Genomic DNA, 27182 nt, shown 5'->3' with positions numbered 1-27182 from the left:
CCTAACACCATTTGTTAAAGAGACTATCCTTACTCTCTCTGTTGTATATTCTTGACTCTGTATTATAAATTATTGACCGTATATGTGTGGGTTTATTTCTGGGATCTCTCTTCTGTTTTATTTGATCTACAGGTCTGGTTTTATGCCAGTACTATACCAGTTTGATTACTTTAGCTTTGTAGTATACTTTGAAGTCAGAGAGCCTGAGATCTCCAACTGTGTTCTTCTTTCTTAAGATTAGTTTGATAAATCTCAAATCTTTGTTATTCAAGGTCTTTTGTTGTTCCATATGAAGTTTAGAATTATTTGAATTATTTGTTCTAATTCTGTGAAAAATATCATTGGTATTTTGATGGGGATAGCATTTAATCTGTAGATTGCTTTGGGTTGTATGGACATTTTGACAATATTAATTCTTTTATTACATGAGCACATAATATCTTTCCATTTATTTATGTCTTCAAATTCTTTCATCAGTGTTTTATAGTTTTCAGTGTACAGTTCTTTTACTTCCTGGTTAAATTTATTGGTTAAATTTATTTCTAAGTTTTCTATTCTTTTTCATGTAATTCTAAAAGGGATTGCTTTCTTGATTTCTCTTTCTGATAGTTTGCTATTAGTGTATAGAAAACAGATTTCTGTATATTGATTTTGTATCTTACTACTTTACTAATTTCATTTATTAATTCTGATAGATTTTTTTAGTGGAGTCATTAGGGTTTCCTATATATAGTATTATGTCATCTATAAATAATGACCATTTTATTTCTTCCTTTCCAATTTGATTGCTTGTTTCTTTTTCTATGCTGTGTCTAGGATTTCCAATGATCTGTGAAACAAAAGTGATGAGAATGGACAAGTTTGTCTTGTTCCCAATCTTAGAAGAAAAGCTTTCAGCTTTTTACCATTAAGTATGATGTTAATTTGGGGTTTGTCATATATGACCTTTACTGTTTTGAGATTCTTTCTTTCTTTCTCGATAGTTTTCATTATAAAGTTTCTTACTTGTCTTTCTTGTTGATAGCTTTTATTATGAATGAATGCTGAATTTGGTCAAGTGCTTTTTTTGGCATCTATTAAGAAGACTGTGATTTTTATCCATTTTGTTAATGCAGTGAATCAGGTTGATTGATTTGCAGATGTTGAACTATTCTTGCATCGTTGGAATAAATCTCACTTGATCGTAGCATATGATCCTTTTAATGTGTTGTTGAATTTGGTTTGTTAATATTTCGTTGAGAAATTTTAATCTATGTGCATTAGGGATATTAGATTGTAATTTTCCTTTTTTGTGGTATCCTTCTCTGGTTTTGGTATCAGCGTAATGCTGACCTCATAAAATGAGTCTGGAGTATTCCTTCCTTTTCAGCATTTTAGCAGAGTTTGAGAAGTATTAAGTCTTTTTTTTTTTTAATATTTGGTACAGTTTATCAGTGAATCCATCTGGTCATAGACTTTTGTTTGTTGGGAGTTTTTTGATTACTGATTCAATCTCCTTATTCTAGTAATCTATTTAGGTCTTCTATTTCTTCATGATTAATTTTAGAAGATTATATGTTTCTAGGAATTTATCCATTTCTTCTAGGTTGTCCAATTTGTTAGAGTAAATTGTTCCTAGTATTCACTTATGATCTTTTATATTTCTGTGGATAAGTTGTATCTTCTCTTTCATTTTTGATTTCATTTATTTGAGTCCTTTCTTTTTCCTTGATGATTTTAACTAAAGGTTTGCCATTTTGTTTATCTTTCGAAGAGCCAGCTTTTAGTTTCATTGATCTTTTCATTTTTTTCCCTCTATTCATTTGTTTCTGTTCTCATCTTTATTATTTTCTCCATTCTACTAATTTAAGGCTACTTTTGTTATTTTTCTAGTTCCTTTGGGTGTAAAAGTTTATTTGTAATTTTTGTTTTTCTTGAGGTATTCCTGCATCAATATGAACTTCCCTCTTTGGATATATTTGTGATTTTTTTCATGTAATTGATTTCTAATTTTATACCACTTAGTTGGGAAAAAAATGCTTGTTATGATTTCAGTGTTCTTAAATTTATTGAGACTTATTTTGTGGTCTAACATGTGATCTATCCTAGAGAAAGGTCCATGTGTACTTGAGAAAAATGTTTATTCTGTTGCTGTTGGATGGAATGTTCTGTGTATATCTATTTAGTATATCTAGTCTAATGTTTCATATAAGACTGATGTTTCCTTATTGATTTTCTATCTAGATGACCTATCCACTGGTGTAAGTAGGACATTAGATTCTCCTACTATTATTTTATCACTGTCAATTTCTTCCTTTAGGTCTGTTAATACCTATTTTATATATTTAGGTGCTTCTATGTTGGGTTTATAAATACTTACAAATATTATCCTATCTTGTTGGATTTTCCTCTTTATTATTATATAATGCCTTTCATTTTACTACAGTTTTTGTTTTAAAGTTTGTTTTGTCTGATGTAAGTATAGCTACACCAGCTTTTTTATTTTTTTCCACTTCCATTTGCATGGAATATCTTTTTCTGTCCCTTCACTTTTAGTCTGTTTATGTTGTTACTTGTAAAGTGAGTCTCTTGTAGGCAACATATAGATGGGTCTCTTCTTAACACATTAAAATCATTTTATGCCTTTTGGCTGAAGGATTTAGTTCATTTACATTAAAGTGATTATTGATAAGTATGTGCTTATTGACATTTGGTAGTTCTTTAACTGTTTTTGTGGTTTTTCTCTTTTCCTTTCTTCTTCTCTTATACCCTTCCTTCTCTTGTGTCTTGATTATGTGTTATGTTTGGATTCCTTTATCATTATCTTTTGTATATCTACTATAGTTTTTTGCTTTGTGCTTACCATGAGTTTCACATATAAGATTATATATGTATATATGTGCATGTATATCTAAATATATATGCATGCATATATATTTCATAGTATTTTTAAGTTGATAATAACTTGAGATTAAAAGCATTCTAAAAACTCTAAATTTTTATTCTCCTCCCATACCATTCTATATTTTTGATGCTATATTTTACATCTTTTTATTTTTTGTATCTCTAACTAATTATTGTAGTTATAGTTAACTTTACTACTTTTGTCTTTTAACCTCTATGCTATCTTTATAAGAGGCTAGTCTGCTAACTTTATTATATATTTGCTTTCTCCTGTAAGATTTTTTCTTTCATATGTTTTCTTATTATTTAGTTAGTATCTTCTATTTTCAGCTTAAAGAAGTCTCTTTAGCATTTATTGTAAGGCTGGTTTAGTAATGATGGACTCCTTTGGCTTTTGCTTGCCTGGAAAACTTTCTCTCTCCTTCAATTCTGAATGATAGCCTTGCCAGTTAGAGTATTCCTGGTTGGAATTTTTTCCTTATATCATGACGCTATCTTCTGGCCTATAAAACTTCTGATAAAATGTAGTTGATAGTCTTTTGGGGGTTCCTTTGTACATAACAAGCTGTTTTTCTCTTGCTGCTTTTAAGATTCTCTCTTTAACTTTTGACATTTTAATTATAGTATGTCTGGTGTGGGTTTTTTGATTTATATTTTTTGGAACTCTCTGTACTTCCTGGACCTAGATGTCTGTTTTCTTCACAGGTTAGGGAAGTTTTGAGATATTTTTTCTTCAAATAAGATTTCTGCCATTTTGTTTTCTTTCTCTTCTCTTTCAGAGACTCTATCATGTGACTGTTATTCTGCTTGGTGCGAATGTCCCATAAGTTATATTTACTTTTCTAATTTGTTATTGTTGCTCTGTTTGGGAGATTTCCACTGCTCTGTCTTTCAGATTTCTGATCCATTCTTCTCTATATAATCTGCTATTGAAATTTTCTATTGTATTTTTCATTTCAGTTATTGTATTTTTCAGTTCTTCAGTTCTATTTGGTACTTTCTTATTTTTAAAAAAAATTTTTTTTGTTGAATTTTCCCTGTGTTCATCCATTCTTCTTCTGAATTTAGTGATCATCTTTATGACTATTACTTTGAACTCTTTATCAGGTAAATTACATACTTATGTTCCATTGGGAGTTTTACTGTGGCTTTATCTTGTTCTTTTTGTTTGGAACATATTCCTCTATTTCCTTAACTTGCTTCTTTCTCTGTGTTTGTTTCTGTGAATTAGGTGAAGCAACTGCCTCTCCCAGTCTTGCATGACCTTGTGTAGATGAGGAACATTATTGTTCAATCTTGCTTTAGTTCTTGGTTCTTTTGAACCATCATGATTATTTAAACAATCTGATTTGTTCCTGATAAAACCCAGTTGTTGAGGTTGTTCCCAGCCCTGACAGTGTTCCTAAGGGAGGCATCTCAGCCAGCGAGTTTCAAGCCTACATAAACCCATACCCTCAGGCAGCAGTTTTTAAGTATGCAAATATATACAGTCCTTTGGAACCACAGTTGCAATCCTGCCAGCCTCCAGACCAGGCAATTCAGAGCCAGCCCCTTCAGGGCAGTTGTAAAAATCAAGGCTTTAGATGAGTATATAAGCTTCCTTCTAGGAGATACTAGGTGAGCTGTAGCAAGGTCCAGGGAGAGTGCAAAGCTGGATCCCCCAGATACCTTCCCTGAGAGCTCCTCCATAGTCTTTATATGTATGGTAAACTCTATATGTAAACTCTGTATGTATGCCTAGCCTTCAGGCTAAAGCTCCACAACAAGTAAATAGGCCTTTTTTCACAAAAAGACCATTTCAGTCGGCTTTCTGTGCCATGCCATCCAGTTGATAGCTTGCCAAGAACTTTGTCTTTAATTGTTTTAGTCCTTTGAGGCCCTGTAGCACAGATCCAAGCCACCAGAGCCAGGTGTTCAAGGGGCAGCCCTGTGTGGACTGTGCATACCCACCCACTGGCTTCAGTGGGGCCATAGGAGAACTTGGCACTAAGGCAAGCTCACTGACTTCACTGGGGCCACAGGGAGCATGGAGCTAGGGCAAGCCCCCCAGCTCTAGCTGAGAAAGCTTGTGGGTGGAGCCTGCCTGCCAGACATAGAGAGACCACAGGAGTGTAGGGGACAGGGAAAGCCTGCCAGCTTTAGGGCAGAGGTCAGGAGAGGAGGAAGCCTGCTTATTTTATCAGGGCTGTGGTGAGGGGGTGGAGCAAGCCCACCAGTGCCAACAAGATAGAAGTAGGTAGAGCACAGCAATGGTGCCTGCCATTACTTCCTTCTCCACAGAAAGTCCTACCAGATTACTGTGTCTTTAAGAGATACTTGAAGATTAGCTAATGAATCTTCACATATGGTCTAGGTGCTTTTCAAACTGTTGCTTTTACTTCTTATGGCGAGTCTGCATGCAAACCCAGTAGAGTTTCTGTTCCCTTAATCTTTTGGATCTCCTGGATAATCTCTCTTGTTTTTCAGAGCCAGACATTTTGGCAGGGGTGGGGGGGGGCAGCTCCCATCTTTCTGGTATAGATCCCAAGGGCTGAGATGCCTGATGTAGGTATAATGCCTTACTTCTCAGGGAAAAACTCCATAGTTGTGAGATCCTTCCCAATTGTGGGTCAGCATACCAGAGATGAGGATTTTGGCAACACTGCATCTCTGTCTTTTCTACCTGTCTTAACATGGTCCTTTTATCATTTGTTCAGCTAGTTTCCAGGTCTTCAGGCCTTTTGTAGAGGGAATTGGTCTCTATGTAGCTATAGATTTGGTGTGTCCATGGGAGACGGTGAGATCAGGATCTTCCCGCATGGCTGTCCTGAATTGCTCTCTCAGTAAACTGCATTTATAATCAGGAGCATGTGTCCAGATCCTCATTTATTTTTATTTTCTCTTTATGTGTAAAGGGAGAATACCAATACATAAATCTTTGATTAATAAAATCTGTGGTTTTTCATTAAACTTTCAGAGGAAAGGTAAATCCAAGGGTCCTTTAAGTTCTACTTAAAGTTATACTTAAATGATGCTAGAATAAGCAATAAATTTTAGCCACATGAATTTTACACTTCCAGAATTTGATTTTTATTTAGCTTGCAGTAAGCAGGGTTTTTTTTATACCATTGATATTTTTGTACCCCTCATGCAAATACTCATGTCTGTTTTTAGAAAGATGATGAGCAGAACTGTATTTAAAACATGATTCTGTTATGAGTTGCCTCATTGCAACATTCTTTCATCCTGTAAATATTTAGTTTTCTCCTGTTTCTTCATGTATTTATATGGGAACTTTTACCCAAATTGTTTTTCTTTTCCAGTTTCTACTATATGGAAATTCCCATCTTTGCTTCTCTGCCTTTCTAGTTGCTCTAAAGTTAACTCTTTTTCTCTTTCTTTTTATCCCAACACTAGATGAAACCTTTGATAAAATCATTTATGGATATTTCCTTCTTCAACTTTCATAGAAAATGCACAGTTGACTCTGTGGTAAAACCCATTTTTAGGGAACACATTTGAACTAAGATAATCTAAAAATGGTTTCATCAGACAAGCAGGACAACACTTTTCTGTAGAAATAAAAGACATTTCCTTTATATATAAAGATATATATATCTTTTATTATAATACTTATATAAATATATAATTATATGTGTGTGTGTGTGTGTGTGTGTGTATTCCCCTGGGCAACCCACGTGCCCCAATGGACTTATTGCATTTTATCCTAGATCTATGATAATTTGAAGAGTTTATCTGCTTGTTGTAATTACTAGTCCTTCTTTTCTACATATCTCCAAACTCAGATTTAATCTCATTTGTTAATTATTGACGGTAGTTAGCAGGATCCTTATACCGTCATCATGAATGTGTTCAATGCAATGTATAAAGAGAAAATATGCTGGCAAAATAATCTGTGGAAGTTTCTTTAGATAAATAATCTTTTTTTAAAAGATTTTATTTATTATTTGACACAGAGAGAGAGATCACAAGTAGGCAGGGAAGCAGGCAGAGAGAAAGGGGGAAGCAGGCTCCCCCTTTCTGAGCAGAGAGCCTGACGTGGGGCTCGATTCCAGGACCCCGGGATCATGACCCAAACTGAAGGCAGAGGCTTTAACCCACTGAGCCACCCAGGCACCCCTGGATAAATAAATCTTAAGCAAATGTTTATATGATATTTAATGAAAAGGTTTATTTTACTGTAAATATATTTTTTAGTGTACATGTGTTTCTGCTATAACATGATATATGATTTCTGAAAAATTTCCAGTTTGGAAAATAGTAACCCTTTTAATAACTTCAGGAAAAATTAGAGGAAGACCACTCAAATCCTATAGCACTTTGTAACCAGAGCCCTAACAAAAACAGTTAACAATACTGCAATACCATTAATATATACACCTTGAGGACTTGTGCTTTCATCTCTTTCTTCTTTGTGATGTAGATCCTGGATAGAATTAAGTGCTAACAGATCATTTTAATCAAAATGAAAAATTGGAATCAAACTCTTACTTCCTTTATGAATCCATTGTTTTAAATCAGCTTCTTTATTTACACTCACATTTTTTCCAGATGACTTAGTGGAATGCAAGGTTGTTAAAACCTTTAAAATAGTTCTGCACAAAGGGGAAGATTTAATACAGATTTTCAGCTTTTTACTTAAGTTCTTCCTATATTGCTAAAGTTCAGGTTTTAATGGTGAGATAGCTTGCCCACAGTTGTCTCAAAACAGTAATGTGTTGGAAAAGAGAAACTTAATAAAGCTCCATGGTTCTACTGACATCATTCCCCTATTTACCATTTGCATTTAAGGTAATTCACATCAAAGAAACCAGAAGAAGCTTTCTGTGGGAAAATATTTCCAATATGGGAGGAAAGTGTTTTCTCAAAATCCAGGCCAAAAAAATTATATATAATATATATATGAAATATAGCTTATAACATATGTAATTTTTAAATTCCCCTTGGTGTGTAATTTGGTCTTTCTGAAATAATTTTATAGTTAACAGCTATCCAAGTTCTACTTATATTCAACAGTCAGTGCAACCTATGAATTCATAATGGTTCTTAAGTTCTGCTTAACACAGTTTTTCTTGTATTTGTATGCGTGTATCTATATCATTTGCCTAGCAATACAAATGAAATAACAGGTTTTATTAAAAGCCTGTGGTTGCAGTAAATGTCTTCTAAAATCTTGCAACTGGAAAATCAATGGAAATTAACACCATGAAAAGAGACATTTCAGCATTTTTTTTTCTTCCGAATTTAGGAAATAATATAGGTTTAAATTACGTGTGATCTTCTTTGAGCTGAAACTTCTGGATCACCTAAGGAGGCATGGCTATGTCAACAGGATTATTAATACTTATTGCTGGATAGCCAGGGTTTGGGATAATGATGGTACTTAGAGTTTTGAAGCACTGACACTACCATAAAGTATATCGTTTTTCTAACTGAACTAAAACTTTTACTCTTGTACCTAAACTTCTACAAGGTGCCATCCACTCCAAAGTGCTATAAAATATCAACCCTCTTTACTTTTGATTAATGATACATTGTCAGAGTGATGAATTCTTCTAGAGTGTAATTTGAAAGATAATATCATTCTAGGGAGAAAAAAGTTCAGGTAAGAATTTAGAACAGTTACCAGATGAAATCCTACCATCACACAGTATAGTGAAGGATTGGGGGGGGGGGGATCTGGAAATGCTGGCAGTAAATCACATTCTTTGGCTTTAGTTTAAGCTTCTATCCCACAGTGAGATATATGATTTACTATCTGCTCCGAAGACTCTTTTGGTTTGATTTTTAAACATTTTTAACATGTAGAAAAGTCGCACAAGTAATTTTATTCATTTTTGGTCCCCCCATTTTCTCTTGCTACCTTTTAGTACTGTTATGTATAAATTTTCATATTTAGCAGATGGAAATATAATTATCTTTGAATTTTTAATTTTGATAATACCATAATAGATAAGGTACAGTCTTTGATAATTAATATGCATAGTTAACTATTTTGTTTTGTAACAACCTTAACATTCTTGTTCATTGGTTACTTACTACTTGAAATGATAGTTTGTATACTATTAAGTGAAAGATAATGTGTTTTGTGTTGCAAATCTAGGTGTGTCCATCTAAGCGAAGACATAAGATGAAAGACTGCAGGTGGTTACCCCTGTGGAGTACCACTCATTAATTGGAAGGAATGTCTATTTGTTACTTTTTAATATGGTGGCATTACGATTTATTTTTAGTGGGTTTCTGTAATTAAAAAACAAATGTTGCTAATTGAAGGCTAGGTCTATGTTAAGTGTTTCTGGATTGAGGATGCTCTTGAGTATTTTGGGCAGGAATGTTTTTCTTGAGCTGCACCATTCCTCAGATTTCGGAATACTCATTAAACCTGGTTATCACCCATTAAATATCAGTAATGCTCTACAATGAGTGTGAAAACCCCAAACACCTTACCACACTTTTGTTTTTTTTTGTTTTTTTTTAATATTTTATTTTATTTTTTTTTAAATATTTAATTTATTTATTTGACAGAGAGAGATCACAAATACGCAGAGAGGCAGGCAGAGAGAGAGGAGGAAGCAAGCTCCCTGCTGAGCAGAGAGCCCGATGCAGGGCTCCATCCTAGGACCCTAAGATCATTAATATTTTATTTTTTTGATGGAGATCACAAGTAGGCAGAGGCAGGCAGAGAGAGAGGAGGAAGCAGGTTCCTTGCTGGGCAGAGAGCCCGACGTGGGGCTTGATTCCAGGACCCTGGTATCACGACCTGAGCAGAAGGCAGAGGCTTTAACCCACTGAGCCATCCAGGCGCCCCCCTTCCCACACTTTGAAATTTCCTTGCGGAAGTTAGGAAGTACTGATCCTTATATTAATTAGGTCTCTTTGCAGTAGTTTGGGACTAAGACTTGTTTCTTAATTGCTAAAAGCCTCATAGATGTCTCTCATTGTATGGGGCTAAGGATGGTGCAGCTGAGTCATATTCAGAATCAGGACTGGAAATTGCAAAGCTATTGAGATACTTGTCAGACTTCTTCTTCCACTTTCAACTTTATTTTTTTCTTTGTATATCTATTTTATTCTTTTCTTTTAATGAATAAATTATGAATTAGATTATAGAACATCAGTGACAGAACATATATTGCTTTCTTGATTCCAAATCTAAGTTCTCATGAATTCAATGAAGACTAGGTGCTTACTTCTTGTCCAATGAGCCATAGCCCAGAGGACAGAAATATGTTGAGTGATTGTGCCTCACATGGTGGGGCTGGTGCAGAGGAGCACTGCTGTGGGTCAGGGAGAAATCACATAGAATAGGACATTACTGGAAACTGAGTATTCACCTTAATACAAGTCTCCGCTGCAGTTAGACCCAGTGATTCAGGAAGGTACTTGTCTATTGATTTATTTTTTAGTCCAAACTCTTTTTATTGGGTTTTAATTTATATACTCTGAAATTCACATTGTAAGTATACAATTCAATGATTTTTTTAACGTAAATTTACAAACCTGTGCAACAATCTTGCAATTGAGTTTTAGAATATTTCCATCACAATAAAAAACTTCCTGGTACATTTGTGCAGTCAACCCTTGCTCCTACTTCTAGTTGCTCCAGGCAGCTACTGGTCTTCTTCTGTTGGTATAGTTTTATCTTTTCTATGAATTTCATATAAATGGAATCATTCCTATGTGATCCTTTGTGTCTGACTTTTTTCACTTATCGTAACATTCTTCCACATTGAGAACATTCTTCCACATGTTTGTTGTAGTTCATTCATAACATATTTGTTAGCTTTTCAAGGAGACACCAAACTGTTTTCTAATATATCTATAACATTTTTCATTACCCACCAACAATATATGAGGGTTTCATTTTTCTCCACATCCTTGCCAAAACTTAGTATTGTCAAATATGTTTTGCATTATAGCTATTCTGTATGTGTGATGATATCTCATTGGAGTTCTAACTGCATTTCTTTGATGACTAATGATGTTGAACATCTTTTCATTTGCTTATTAGCCATCTGTATGTCGTTGTTGAAATGTTGATTTAATTTTTTTGGCCATTTTTAAAATCGCATGGTTTGTATTTGTTTGTGTTAGCGAGGTTTAAGGGTACTTTATACATTCTGGATGTAGGTTTTTATCAGATATATGATTTTCAAATATTTTCTCCTAATCTATATATCTTGACTTTTAAAATGAAAGTTAAAAAAAATACTAATTCTGGATTTTTTGCATTTCCATATACATTTTAGAATAAGGCTGTAAATTTTAGGATAAGATTGTCCCTTACTATAGAAACCCCAAACAAATGCAAAAGCTGATAGAATTTTGGTATAGAACATATGGCATCCACAGATCGTTTGTTTTTACAAAGCCTTAATTTATCAATTGATTCTTTTATGGGTCACGTTTATGATCATTTTGTTTGTGTGTTCATACATTGATGGATGCTTGGGTTCCTTCTACCTCTTGGCTATTGTGAATAGTTCTTCTATGAGTATGGGTATGTAGACACTTCTTTGAGACCCCACTTTCAATTATTTTGAATATGTATGTAGAAAGGGAATTGGTAGATCACGTTAAGTCCATTTTTAATTTTTTGAGGAATTCCTTTTTTTTTTTTTTTAACTGCAGCTGAACTATTTTACAGTCCTATTAATAGGGCACAAGAGTCACGCACCTGGGTGGCTCAGTTACGTGCCTGCCTTCGGCTCATATCAGGACCACAGAGTTCCAGGATAGAGTCCCACATAGGGCTCCCTGCTCAGCTGAGGGTCTGCTTCTTCCTTTCCCCTTTACCTTTCTTGTACTTTCTCTAGTTCTGTCTCTGAAATAAATAAATCTTAAAAAAAAAAAATAGTGCACAAGGGTTCTAACTTCTCCCCCTGCTTACCAACACTTGTTATCCTTTGTTCTTTGACAGTAGTCATCCTAATGGGTGTGAGATAACATCTCATTGTTCTATATACATAATAGGGTAAGCTTGTCAATTGTTACAAAGCAATATCCTGATGGGATTTTGATAAAGATTTTGTGTAGTACACAGATTGATTTGGGGAAAAATAACCTTCTTAACAATATTGAGTCTTTCAGTCTCTGACATGATTTTGTTCCATTTATTTATCTATTTAAAAAATTTCTAAAAAGCTTTTATTTATTTATTTGACACAGAGAGAGATATCACAAGTAGGCAGAGAGGCAGGCGGGGGTGGGGGCAAGCAGGTCCCCAATGAGCAGAGAGTCTGATGCAGGGCTCGATCCCAGGACACTGAGATCATGACCTGAGCTGAAGGCAGAGGCTTAACACACTGAGCCACCCAGGCACCCCTTATTCCATTTATTTGGATCTTATATAATTTCTTTCATCAATGTTTTATACTTCTTAGTGTTAAATCCATGTACTTTTTTGTTAAACATTTTTGTAAGTATTTTGTTCTTTTTGATGTTACTGTGGATACTTGTTAATTTTATTTTTGGGTTGTTTATTACATATATATATATAAATTTGATTTTTGAGTATTGATCTTGAGTCTTGTGAGCTTGGTAAATTCACTTATTATAGTAGCTGGCTTTGTTTGTTTGTTTGTTTGTTTTAGATACCTTAGGATTTTCTACATGCTGGATCATATCCTGTACAAGTAAAAAATAGTTTTACTTCTTCCTTTTTAATCTAGATGGTTTTAATTTTTTTTCTTGTTTTGTGTTAACTAGAGCCATCAGTAAAATGTTACATACAAGTGGCAAGTGTTTGCATTCTGACGTTGTTCCTTATTAAGGGCTTAACATTTTGTCTTTTTTACCAATAGTTGTGATATTTGCTATAAGTTTTTCATAGGTGCTTTTACCATGAGGAAATCTCTTTGTATTTCTTGCTTCTTGTTCTGTGTTTTTATAGAAATGCTCAAGTTGTTTGGTCTTCTATTAATAAGCTTTTTTTTTTTTTTTTTTTTTTTTACAATACTTGATTTTTAGATGTCCAGTTAAGGAGGCATTACTGGATATAAATTCACTTGGTCATGACTCATAATTTATGTATTGGTGGAACAAATTTGCTAATATTCTGTGAAGGAATTTTGCTTGTAAGTTCATGTGGGATATTAGTCTGTAGTTTTATTTTCCTGGAATGTGCTTGTCTAATTTGGTATTAGAGTTGTATTGGCCTCATAAAATGAATTTAGAAATATTTCTTTCTATTTTTCCTGAAAGTACTTATGTTAGATTGGTATAATTCCTTACTTAAATATTGAGTAGATTTTACAGGTGAAACAATCTGAGTCTGGGGTTTTTTCATGGAAAGATTTTGAATAATTAGTTCAGTTTCTTTACTGTATTGTTCTCTTCTAATTTCTATTAGTTATGAGTAAGTGTTGGTGATTTGTGTTTTTTGTTTAATTTATCCATTCAATCTAAGTTGTCTGATTTACTGGCATAATTTTTTTTTAAATTTTATTTATTTATTTGACAGAGATCACAGGTAGAGAGGTGGGCAGAGAGAAGTGGGGAAGCAGGGGCCCTGCTGAGCAGAGAGCCTGATGTGGGGCTCGATCCCAGGACCCTGAGATCATGACCCGAGCTGAAGGCAGAGGTTAAACCCACCGAGCCACCCAGGCACCCCACCTGGCATAAGTTTTTCAATTCCTTTATAATCTTCTAATATCTGTAAGTCTATATTGATGTTCTTACTTTCATCACTGATTTTGTTAATTTGTATTTTACTCATTTTAGGGCAGTTTAGCTAAATATTTATAAATTTTCAAGTCTTTTTAAAAATATGATTTTAGTTTTATTGATTTTTTAAAAATTTTTGTTTTATCTCATTGATTCTGATCTTTATTTTCTGGTTCTGACCGGCTTTTGGACTTTTTTTCACTGATTCCCCCCCCCCCCTACTTTTTTGAGTGAGGCTCAGGTTACGTTATTGGTTTTAGATATTCTTCCTTTCAAAGCAACCATTTAAAACTATAAATTTCAGTCTAACCACTGCTTTAACTGCATCTTACGTATTTTGATTTGTTATGCTTCCTTTCTAATCAATTCAAGATTATTTGCTAACATACCTTGTGATTTATTTTTTTATCTGAAGATTATTTAGAAACAAGTTGTTCAATTTCTAAATATCTTTCTTTATTTTTTTATCCGAAGATTATTTAGAAACAAGTTGTTCAATTTCTAAATATCTTGTGATTTCCCAAAATTATTTGTTGCTGATTTCTAATTTTTTGTTGTTGTTGAGGTCAGAGAACATATTTTCTATGATTTCAAAAATTACAAATTTATTAATACTTTTTTTATGTCGAGCATATGGTCTAGCTAAAGAATGTTCCATATGAGCTTTAGAAGCATTCATATTCTAGGTCTAGGGCTTCTGGGGATCTATCTTTCTTTTGGTAGAATTTAATTAATTAATTAATTTATAAGATTTTATTCATTTATTTGACGGAGAACACAAGCAGGAGGGACCGCAGGCAGAGAGAGAGGGGAGAAGCATGGCTACTTATCAGGCTGGGAGCCAGTGGGAAACTCAATCCTGGAATCAGAACCCAAACAGGAGGAAGACGCTTAACCGACTGAGCCACCCAGGCGCCCCCTTCTGGTGGATTTAATAACTTTTGTCTTTACCACCTTTTCTTTTAGTGTTTCTTGTTAGGGTGGATCTGCTAGTAATGAATTATCTATTAGTTAGTCTATTTGAGAGTAATCTTTATGTTTGCTTTCATTTTTGAAGGACAGTTTTCCTAGTATAGAATTATTTTTGGCAGCTTTTCCTTTAAGCACTTTGTGTTATTCTATGGCCTTTGGTCTCCATTTTTTCCCCCCAATACAAAATCAGTTTGTTATTCATATTTACGTGCTCTTATATGTGATGAGTAATTTTTCTCATGTATTTAAAGATTTTCTGTTTATCTTTGACTTTTAGTAGTTTGGTTATGAGTTATCTTGGTATGGATCTCATATTTATCTTTCTTGGGGTTTGTTGAGCTTCTTGAATTTTTAAAGTAACAATTTTTAAGTTTGGGACCATCATTTTTTCACATATATTTTTCTTCTCATTTCTCTCTGATACTCTCACTAAATGTATGTGGGATGCTTGATGTGGTCTTGTAGGTCTGTAAGGCTGTTTTCATTTTCTTTAAACTTTTACTTTTTACTCTTCATATTAGATAATTTATCTCTAACTTTAAATATACTGAATTTTTTTTCCTTTTAAAATATTTCATACTCTAGGTCATAATCAAGAATTTTCATTTGGTTCTTTTTTATGACTTCCATTTTTAAGTAGCTCCTCTATAACTCTCTTAGAGATTTTCAGAATCATCCCATTAAATGTTTGAGTAGTCCACTGCTCACCTTAATTGGGACCAAAGCCTCGGGCTGTCAGAGCTGTGGGTTTTCCCCATTCGTTTATAATCAAATTTGCTAGTTCACTGATAATGCCACTATAATTTTAAGATTCTGCCCTCTGCCAGGAATCAAGCACACTCCTTGTTCCGTCTTTCCCTCGTAACATTGACCAAGTTAGGAAGGGAGATATAAGAAACAGCCATAGATTTTTGCTGAGTTATATCATAGTAGTTTTTCTTAAGTAAATACTTCTCAACTTTTTGTTAGCTTTTGGTTGATTTCAGAGTCCTGAAATAGTTTTAAAAAATTTATCCAGTGTAACATTTGTTTTATGGGGATAGAATTATTTGCTGACCTCTTCATTATGCCATAGTCAGATGTTCTATCTCTCTCTATTGAGTTGAATAAGAATTCTATTTTGGGGGTATTTGAACTATTTTTCTTACTTACAGGGAAGTATTATATTGTGATCTAGATAAAATGATAGCAATCATTTGGATGCACTATTTTGTGTTATCACTCTGGTAGGTGATTTTCATACAGGATGTATACTTTTCACAACAGCTTTGTAAGGTACATAATGTCTTCATATTATTCACTTAGAAAGATAAGTGATTTCCCCCTTTATGCTATTATTAACAATGCCTTTGATTGTGTCTGTGTTGACACTGACTTAGATAGCTTCAGTAGAGAGGAGGAATGTTCAAATAGAATATTTAGTCATTTTTATCTCAGTAAGTCAGAGAAATTTGATTCAACCAACATTTCTCAAGTACTTAACCAGTGTCAGGCAATGTTCTAGTTGCAAAGTGTGAAGGATGAAGCTGCAGGGAGGAGAAGCAAAAGAAGTTGATATAAAGCATGGATAAGTTAGAATAAGACATGGTCTCCTCTCAAGGAATTCATAATCATGAAAGAGAAGAAAGATGTATTCAACCAATTGTAACTCAAATGAATGGTACAACACATGATTCTTAAACCATAGTGAACGTTCAGATTACATGGTAAGGCCCAGATTCTGTTGCAGTGGTTTTGAGCGGGACCTGAGATTTTGTATTTTTAGCAAGTTTCCAGTTGGTGATGCTGCTGCTGGTACATAGATGGCGCACTGAGGAGCAAAGCTCTAGTACTGATGTGAGCAAGGGTTTATAAGGGCACCTAGAAAAGACATAAATTTTGCTGCAGCTAGTTGAAGAAGAAAACTCATTTTAGAGAAATTAAATAATTTGCCCTAGTTCAGATACAGTGGAACTGGATAGTACTTGATCTGGGCCTAAAATGATAAACAGGATTATAATAGGAAAGCTAGCCATTAGAGAGAAAAACTTTGGCAAGACATAGAAGAAATATGTTCATGTGTGTTTTTAATAGGAAACACATTTAAAGCATCCCCCCCCACCGCCGCTGGTGAAACAGAATACCCAGTTAGGAGTAGTTCCAAATATGAGGCTATATATTGGTGGAATCCTTGCTGAGGTAGAAGAACCTCCAAATCTCAGTAGCTTAAAACAGAAAAAGTTTAATTTTTACTTACCTAAATTTCAACATAGATGTTCCTAAGACATCTCATTTTAAACATCTCCCTCCCTCTTGATTTGGGGACTTTAATGTGTAGCACTACCATCTTAGATATGTTACTATATATCCATCTAGCTGGCTTGTTGAACAGGAAAAGGGGTAGTTTCTTACCACCTTGCCAGTAGAAGTAATATTCATTACTACCTTTCACATTCTGTTAAACTATCATAAACTCCACCTAGATTATATATTCTTCTCTGGAATAAGTATAGAAATTGCATTTGGAGAACAGGAAGTTGCAAATCATTAACACATAAATGATATATTTTTCACATACCTAGGAACTTAAAAGTTTTGTAAAATAGTATGTTATAGTAGTGTGGTAAATTTCTAATCTTAATAATTTTCTTAAATCTTATACATCTTAATTAAGAGATAGATATTTTAAGTGTGTTCTATAATTCTACTCTTAGGACACGTCTAATTTTGCTTTTCAGAAATTTTGTTTTTGCAAAGTTCATATGCCTCCCCAACCCCACATTGCAGATAGTAGATGAGACAAGTAAAAGAAAAATCTGTTTCTCCCTTCAATTTGCTAGTGCTTAGTCAAACATGAAAATAAGCAGAATAAGTTAGAAACAGAAACTAAGCAATGTAATCCCCACACCAGCAATTATATACATAATTACAATTTTTTTGTAAAGGAAGGAAAAATGTTCATATCTATGGAGATAAAATCTAATATATTTCAATTCTTAGGAAATAAAAAAGTAAAACACATTATCTGTAATAGTGTAATTCAGTAGAGTAAAGGAATTAGGCTAAGAGAAGGACGATCTTGGTTCTAACTCAAGCTGCAATATTTTGTATTCGTTTGGCTTTGACGTACGCTTTATGAGTTTGAATTTCCTTGTCTATGCAATGGGGATCATAATATCTGTCCCTTCCCTTGCATGCTTATTTTAAGAGTAAGAAAAATGTATTTACATTTACAACTGAAAAAAGTAGTATTTATTTTTTAAATTAAAAACATTTTTAAGAAAAGTAATATTTAAATATAAGATGTTCTAAGAAAAAAATCCCTGTAAAATTAATAGTTGTTTTTACTACTTTTAAGAATGTGTAAAATGACAAGTAGATCTTCTAATCACCTTTTAAATCAATAGATCTCTACTCCAGGGAATTTAAAATCAGGCTTATATTGGATTACTCTGTTTAAAAAATACTTGTTTTGGTAAAGCATTACCATTGGCTTGAATTTCTTTTAAAATGATTATATAAGTCTATATAGGCTTTTTGATGATCACTGGGAAAATTTAGATCAAATATCACTGATATCTGGGCATTAAATATATATATAAATGTGCATATATCACATTAGTCATTTTTCATAGATAATCCATTAATTCAACATGAAATAACACTAAATAATTTGATCTTCATTGGTTTATTCTAGAGTAAGTTTGCAGTGAATCTTAACAGATCTGTAAAAGGTCATAACTGGAAAGATTCAGTATAATCTTAGTCATTTAAATAGGTAACTAGATAAAAATTTAAAAATAGGAATATTTACATGAGAAAGTACAAAATAATTATTTCTCATCCCTGCTGAAGTTGTTCTCTGTCTTGAGGACATTTGCTAAAGGAGTACAACCTATTGTTTGTCTTTCTAATACCAGGTTTTCAGAGAGTTTCACCCTGTAGTTTGTTTGGTTCAAGGTCACATGCAACCTAGAATCTGCAGAGTCCTAGGGCACATCAGAGTAGTTGCTGATAGGAGACTTCTCAGAGAACAGGGACTTTCCAGGAGTTGCCTATTCCTTTTTAGCTACACTGAAGGCATGGGGAGAGGTTTTTGAAGTCTTTTTCTCAGTCATTTATTTTAATTCTGCAGTTCTTCTTCCCCCGCCCCCCCGGCCCCTTATTTTTACCAAATGTTATATGCCAGGCACTGTGGTAGCCATAGAAAGATTTAAGAAGACAAGATTTTTTCTTCTTTGAACTTACATGGTATGATGGAATAGATAGACACCAAAAGGGAATGTACAGTCAATATTGTATGGGTTACTAGAGATCTACTTTGGGTCTGAAGAAGGTACAGAGGATGAGCACCTCACACAGCCAGAGTGAGAAGGACAAAGAAAGGTTCCTAGACCTGTCGGAGTCATTTGGGATGCATCTAGAGGGAAAAGTAGGAGTCTGCCAGGCAAAGAAGATGGTAAAAGAAGGAAATCCTTTCTGGTTAGTGAAGCTCATGGGCGAAGATACTAAATGAGGAGCAACTTGGAATTTACTAGGAACCGTCAGGCAGAGCCACTTTCTGATGTGCACTTTTGAATAGTTAATACTTTCCAAAGATGTTTTATCACCAAGGGATACTTACTACTGCTTATTCAGGCTCCTACTAGATTAGCTATATTTAGTTCTTCAGCTATGTTGTACAAAAATAACACATCTATCTATTTGCGGTTGACATAGTAGAAAGGCTGTGAGTCAGAATTAAACACACCTGGGGTCATTTCCCAGCTCTGCCACCCACTCACCATGTGACCAGGCCTAAGTTATTTAAACTATCACAGCTTTCATTTCTTTATTCTTAAAACAGAGACAAAAATAATAATGCTGTAGAGTTGACTTGAAGATTAAATGATATGTTTTCTTTTTTTTTTTTTAAATGATACGTTTTCAAGATACTTGGGATAGTATCTCCTCAGTAGATGGCAGCTGTCACTATTATATTGGTTGATATAAACATCAATTTGTATTCTGAAATATTAAATAAAATGTGTTGGATTTTAGTAATCATAGAATAATAAAAAATGCAATTTAATGTATCTAATTTACTTCAACTGACATATTAGTCTTTTTAGTCCTATTTCGTTTCTTTTTTAACAGGCGAAATCTCAAATGTTATCCAATGTATTGGATGCTGCCCATCGATTTATCAAGGAAGTTAATCCAGATGAACCCAAAGGGAATAATCATTCTGAAGAAGAGATCAGTAAAAGTGAGAACAAGCCCAAATCTCTTCTACAGGGGAGCCACTCTGGGGTAAGCTAAGGAAAACAGAGTAGACATTTTCTGTCATACATGATCATGGAGACTGTCACTCATAGACTTAACTAGAGGCAAACAGTTTCGTAGGTTATTCTATCACGTTTAATATTTGAATTTTTTTTAAGACTCAAAAACATCTTGACTGTTAAAATCCTTTCTTTAAGGAGACTTCTTTGATTCCACTGAAGACTTTTTTTTTTTTTTTTAATGAATGATTGTTTGACATGTTGCTTTCTGGTCATTGGGGCCATTTAAGGAAATGAATGAGTATTTGGGAGAAACATGAAAAAAAATAACACAATGCAATATAACAATTTTATTTTAGTTGGGATTTCAGAGAGGCTAAAAATACAAAAACTTGCCAAGTGTGTTTTGTTTTTGTTTTTGTTTTTGTTTTTAGGTGATGGGCAATTTTATAGTTATTTAAAATTGGACTTACACCAAATTCTGGTCATTATTCAGATTGACTACTGATCCCATGTTGTTCTAGATAAGCTTTCATCAGTTCATGTCTATATTTTGTAATGGACGTGTTGTAATGATTCTTTAGCAAGAAACAAGCTTCCTTGATCTTTGATCTATATTTTAATCCTCATCCTTTTAGATGCCACTCACCTTTCCACTAGAGTTCAGAAATAGTAACAAACATGGCCAGTCACCAAACTTCTTACTTGGTGACAGGGTTAGGCTTGAACTTCAGTCTCTTGAGTTCTTAACCCATGCTTATGGAACAAAGAAGAAAACATGCTTTATGCGTATAGGACCTCTTTCCAGCAAAGAAGCTGTGCTTGAATTGTCCAGGAAAGTCAGTGTTTTTACATGGATTTCACTTTCTAATAGAGCTGTCAATGGTGAGATGTGTTGAAAATGGACTCTGTGCCAGACATGGTCTTACATATTTTACATGTATTATCTCTTTCTATCCTCTCTTAATTTTTCCCTACTTTTTCCAGATGAGAAAATTAGTGACAAAGATAAGTTTTTATAAATTGCCCAGGTATAAATTAAATTAGATTTAAACCTAGACTTTATGACTCCAAATTATTTGCTTTTAGCTGCTACACAGAGGCTGTGGCATTAAGGGTTTCTCCTTCCTGGCTGCCATTTTATGTAATTTACCTAATCGTTAAAAATAGTGATAGATCAATAGCTAACATTTGTTAAACACCTAACACTATGCATTGTGCTTAATCCTTTCATTGCCTTATCTTATCCAACTATCACAACAACCATGTAAGTTTTGCATTTTTTATTACTCTATTTAACAGATGACAAAGGCAGAGAGGAACTTAGTAACTAGCCCTATTAGAAAGCTTATGCCTTTGCCTGTGCTTTTAATCCCTACAATAAATGCTGCCTCTTGTCCCCATAGGTGACTGCTTATGCTAGATAGACCCTCTCTACTTCTCCTCCTAACCTAAAAACTACTAATTCAGTGGTTTCATCCAGGAGTGCACATCAGAACCAACTGGAAAACCATTAAAGGAACACACACACATGGTCAAATTCTGCCTCTCTTTGGGTGGGTCCACAGGTGTGATTTTAACAACTGCTCAGTCATGGTGGTGTAAGTATTCTGGTTGGACATCACTGCTATCAACCATTAGGTGAGCACCTGTACTCAGTGGCAGTGGCTCTCTAGCTGTAATACATACACATCAGAAGCACTGATTGAGTTTGTTAAAATGTGACCTTTCTTCTAGAAAGTGGGGATATTAAACCATATCTTGCAAGGATACCATGTGGCTTAGAAGGATAATGAATATTATCCACTGAATTCCATATGCTCTTTCAAATTTCCTATTCCCTTCAGAATTGGGTAGAGTCATGTTAGGTTTTGAGTTTGAAGTGGCATATGAGAGAGTTCTGGACTCAAACATTTGAAAGCTGATGTCTAGTCCTCTGATTTTTCCTATCCTGCCATTGCTGTGAGGAAGCCAAGTATTCCAAAAAACATAGCTATAAAAAGCAGATCTCTTATATCTCTGACTCATTGGTTGGAAAGGAGCTGCTCTGGACACCTGCTGGAATCACTGCATCCTTAAACCATTTTGTATTAAGCACTGAGTTTCCAGTGCTGCTTTATTTGTGCAGCATACATACATATGTGCACTCACATTGTTTACTGGATACCTATAAATACCTTCCACAAACTCGGCACTTCTTTTCTTTCTCTTTTCCCTCCCTTCAACCCTCCCTCCCTCCCTTTCCTCTGTCCCTCCTTTTCTTCCTTCCTCCCTTTTTTAAGAGATAGAGAGTGTGAGTGGAGGGGGGAAGGACAAAGGGAGAGGGAGAAAGAAAATGTTAAGCAGACTCCATGCCCAGTGTAGAGCCCAACATAGGGTTTGATTCCATGACCCTGAGATCATGACCTGAGCCAAAAATCAAGAGTTGGCCACTTACCAACTGAGCCTCACAAGTGACCCTAAAACTCAGTACTTTTGAACCAAATTTACCTCTCCCCCCAAACCTATCACTGTCACTGTTGATGACAGCCTATCTTCTTGCTTTTCAGGTGAGCCAGGAACCATCATTTTCTGTAGTCCTTTCTCTTCTTCCTCTGCACGTCCAGTTGGTTACTGGACTCATGCAGCTACTGTCCAAAAACTCACCTGAATAGTTGGGTCCTTCTGTCCTTATTGGTCTTCCAAATAGGGAAATTAGCTTTTTCTTGAAGTACAAAATGTTCATTCTATGGAACCTGGATTTCATTCTCTCCCTTTCTAGAAGGCAATCATAATTCCAGTTTTATATGTATGTATTTCTTTACACAACTAATAATATGTTCAATGCTGCTCTGCAAATAGGCTTTTTATAAAATGTTTTGATATACACATAAGTACGTTCTATAGCCTTCTCATTCTACATAGTGGTTATAAAACACCCTATTTATTAGACAAAAATTACTTTAAAATACAAGTTTAAATTTTAAAATTTCCACTGACCAGCATTTACATTATTTTGATCTTTTGTCAATTCAAAGTAGAATATAAAGAGTGATTTTGAAAAATATTTTTGCATATATATATATGCAATATATTTTCTGTATGTATATATATATACATATATATACATGTTTGTGTATATATACATGTCATGTGTTTGTAATGTTGATAGATATTACCAATTAGCTGTAATATTTTAACTGGTTTCTTTGCATCCAAACTCACTATTCCTTAATTTCTCTTTCTCCCACACTACTATGTGGAAGTCTACAGTGACTTTGATTTTCCATTATGTGTAAGTTTAACTTCCTCTCTACGCAGCAGGATCCTTCATGATTGGACACAAATTATATTTTCTCTTATCCTACTTTTTACTACTTCAGTGTAAACTACTAATGGCTCCATGCCACTGTGCTGTTTGACTCCATGTTTTGTCATATATACCGTCCCCTCTCTCTGGAATACTGTCCCTACCACTTTTTACCCGTAGAACTCTTGCTTATCTGAGTTAAATAACCTGTTTCTTGCACTTGTTTTTGTTGTGGACTTTTAAACCCGTGTTTCTGTGGCCAGCAGCTGGCACAGTGACTTAAGTTTCCCAAATGCCTTTGTTTATATTCAAAATTTTGGACACATATTTAATGTTCTTTTCTCAATTATACTCTAACGGTCTGCCTGTTTATTTTGTAATCAAGGGGTGAACATAGAGAACTCTACTTTTGTATCTAGAATATACACAATGGAGATTTAGCAATTTGATCAGTGTAGGTAAATCCACAATGCTAATTCAGCATTGGTGTGGACTTTATTTTGCCTTATTTTCCTAATTTGGCCATTTTCTCTGATCCTGTGTGTAACTACCAAATCCTACATTTATTTTCTTCTGTGCATTCACAGTGAGCCTACATTTTGTGCTGAATTCATCCTTTCCTCTTATCGTTATGCCAGGAAGCATGCGATGCTTCATATGCATTAATTAATTTGTTCATTCTTTCAACTGACTTTTAATGAGCACCTACTTTATGCCAGGCAGTGCTCTTGGCACTGAGAAAAAGAAAAAATCCCTGATCTCATTACATTCTAATGGGGAGAGACAGGCAATAAACAAACAAACATGTAGACTAAATTAACACAGAGATGTTTTTCAGAGAAAAAGAGAGCAGGTAAGGGAATGGAAGGTGGGGGTAAAAGGGCTGTATTTGTAGGGTAATCATCTGAACACAGACCAACTGTAATGAGTGGAATGGCTATGTGAAAATATGGAGGGAGGGTCACGGTATTGGATGCGGCTAGTGCAGGGCCCTTGAGTGAGAATGTGTTTCGTGGGCTCAGCACTAAGAATGTGAACATTCTTGATGAATGAAGAGGGGAATGAAGAGGGGGATTGAAGGAAGTGGAGTAAAAAGGCAGGGAAGTACACGGTCTGCAGAGCCTTGTAGGTCTTATTAGGAACTGGGGGTTTCAAAGAATCATTGGAAAGTTTTGAATATAGGAATGGCATGATCAGATTCACATATTAAAAAAAAAACAACAAAACTGCTCCCTCTGCCATGGGAAGTTTGCTGATAGTAGATTGAAGTAGGGGGATTAGGTTCATGGCTCTTGCCACTCCCCATGGGGAACACTGGTGAATAACATGATGATAAATCTTCATTCATACAGGCTCTAGTTTTAATAATTTTTGAAGGGACCATTTCTAATTGTCCATACTATTTTAAAGAAATCAGTAAAGCATATGCATAAGTACAACTTAAAAAATTCCATTTTAAAGTTAAAAAGTAGTATATGATTCAAAATGCCTAATAATTAATGCTACTTATATTTTAAGATAGGGAAATTTTAACAAAGCACACTTAGATGCACTTTTAATTGGTTTAGGTAGAAGTTCCAACCACAAAAAGAGCAGAGTGTTCACATCCAAAAGATAGGCTCCTCTGTGAAGGGTCATTTGATGAAGAAGCTTCTGCCCAGTCCTTTCCGGAAACTTTAAATCAATGGAGAACTGGACATCAAGATGACAACGAGAAACAGAATCCACCTGCAGCAAAAGCAGGTACAGTTACTTTTATCAAATGAATGTTATAAAATAAAGCTGAATTTATCTTATTTATCTCCATTCTCTGTGAATAAAAATGCAGTGTTTAAAAACTGTTAGCATTAGGATAACAGTTTAATGTAACTCCTCAAAGGAGCATTCACTGTACAACCAAGGGTAAGTGGTTTAATATTTATAGAACCCTGACTTGAGCACTGGGGAGATTTGTGTTTGTTTCCTATGTAAATTTAGACTGTCAAATGAATGCAGAATTGGATGCTTTCAGCTCCCCCACTCCTGGCAGAACGTTTTTCTCGGGACAACTGTTCCTTTATTGAACTGTATTTATATATAAAACAAGAGGATCTGTGAGATAGAGAAGTAAAGAATTTTTTTGTATGTGTCTTGAAAAAATATAGTTCAAGGACCACTATGAACTTAAGGGGGAGAATTGATTTATCTTTTTTCCCCTCCTGCCCAAAGGAATATTTTTTATTTTTATTTTTCCTTGATGATTTTTGCACCCATATTCTAGACATTGAAGATTGGGTGACTGAGGCACATTCTGTTTCTGTTTTACGTTTCCCAGAATCTTTTGAGAGATATCATACTTCTCAAACTATTTAATTAATTAATTTTATTTCTCAGACTCTTATAGAGACATCCAGTTGTTTTTCACTGAAAATAAAATGAGGCAATGAATTTCAATCATGTATCTTTATTGACAGGATCCAATTTATTATTTTTACTTCATTTTTTTTCCAGTGCAGGAATTCTCCTGATTATTCATTTTTTATATTTTTATTCATTATTTAACATTGTTATCATTCCTGACATCAAGGTGTCACATACCATTTTCCAATTAAAGCTGGAATTTTTTCTAAATAATTTTCTCTTTGAAATATTTCCCTACCCTTGTTCATGCTGCCTCAGTTTCATTAATACTTCCAAGATTTTATTTATATACTCTCTTTGTAGCATGTATCTTAATATAATTCTCATTGACTATGTTATTTTATGTGTTTTTTATTTGAAATTTCAAATTTTGATGTATTTTTTTATTTTTTAGCTTTGAACGGGAAAAGTCTTCTATACAAATACCTTTTGATTGTCTACTTTAAAAGACTTAAACTAATAAAGGGACAGATATGATAAATCAGATGAGATCAGAGAAGAAAAAAACTTTGTTTTTCATAGTGGTGATAACTATATTATTAGAATAACATAATGATTATTTTGCATGATTTTATTATTACAAAAATTTAACCAAGAAGAAAATGAGAATAACCTAATTCAACCATCTAATCAATGTTAACATGTAGTACGTTTTTCAGTAGACACAGTTGCACCATCATGCACAGGTATAAATGGGGTGTCACTATGAATGCTATTTGTGACTTTTTTGCTTAGATTCTATCATGGACAACGTTACATATAAATACAGTTATATGTCATCGTTTATAACTGTTGCATAATACTCTGTATGCCAAGATTTACTTAATCAGGATTTTATTGATGGATATTTTGTTTCTAATGCTCACTATGGTAAAAAGTTATAATGACCATCTTAGCTCTTTGTGTACTGGTACGATTACCTTAAAATAAATTTTTAAATGTAGAAATACTGTGTCAGTGATTGCTGAAGAGAAATCATTAAGATGAGGACTTCTGTTGATCTGGTATGTGATTTTTCTTGCCCCAGTGTATTGTATATATGACTGTGGGTGTACCATATGTATACGTTTGTCAATATTTTTCTTTTCCTGACATATTAAGTAGATAGAAAAGAACATTTACAAAATTTGTATAGATTCTGGAGAAAAACAAAGCAGTAAGCACCTGTTCTCTCTCTCCTTTCCTCCTCTCTAAGAGATTGTCACTAACTTAGATTCTGTATTTTTCATTTAAAAAAATTTCCTTGTAGTTTACTGTATTTTGTGTATCTCTAAATAATATGTTAAATTTGCGTGTATTTGAATATTACATAAGTGGAAAGCTAGCATATATATTCTTTTGCAGCCTGTTTCACTCACTATTATTTACTAAACTTTACCCACGAAGATGTGCATAGTTGTATTTTATTCATTTTTACTGCTTAATATTCTTCTGTTATAGGAAATTACCACCATTTACATGTTTAAATGTTGATGGGCTTGGGGTTGATTCCTATTTTGCCATTATAAACAATGCCGGTATGAATATCTTTGTATAGGTCTCCTGGTACCCATGTACACGTTTCTAGGATGTCTTTTCCTAGGAGTAGAATAATTGGATCATAGGCTGCATATGTCTTTGACTCTACTAGATAAAACGGAATTATTTACCAAAGTATTAGTATCAGTTAATACTCCCACCAGTAGATAAGCAGTTTGGTTACCTCCCATTATCACCAATGTTTTGTCAGA

At 34.1% G+C, this 27182-nt stretch overlaps 1 protein-coding gene across 4 annotated transcripts in view; it reads left to right on the top strand.

The window, feature by feature from the left end:
* ZBBX (zinc finger B-box domain containing) overlaps window positions 1-27182 on the top strand; it is a 113916-nt gene that overhangs the window by 40207 nt on the left and 46527 nt on the right. For all 4 annotated transcript variants that reach the window (XM_004756503.3, XM_013058285.2, XM_013058283.2 and 1 more), the window contains 2 exons: window positions 19636-19791; window positions 24621-24795. In XM_004756503.3, coding sequence (XP_004756560.1) covers window positions 19636-19791; window positions 24621-24795 — 331 coding nt within the window. The remainder of the gene's footprint in view (window positions 1-19635; window positions 19792-24620; window positions 24796-27182) is intronic.

This window comes from Mustela putorius, unplaced genomic scaffold (assembly GCF_011764305.1).
Source record: "Mustela putorius furo isolate JIRA1106 unplaced genomic scaffold, ASM1176430v1.1 tig00003834_pilon_pilon_pilon, whole genome shotgun sequence".
NCBI classification, from domain to species: domain Eukaryota; kingdom Metazoa; phylum Chordata; class Mammalia; order Carnivora; family Mustelidae; genus Mustela; species Mustela putorius.
This window is presented reverse-complemented; position numbering and strand designations above follow the sequence as displayed.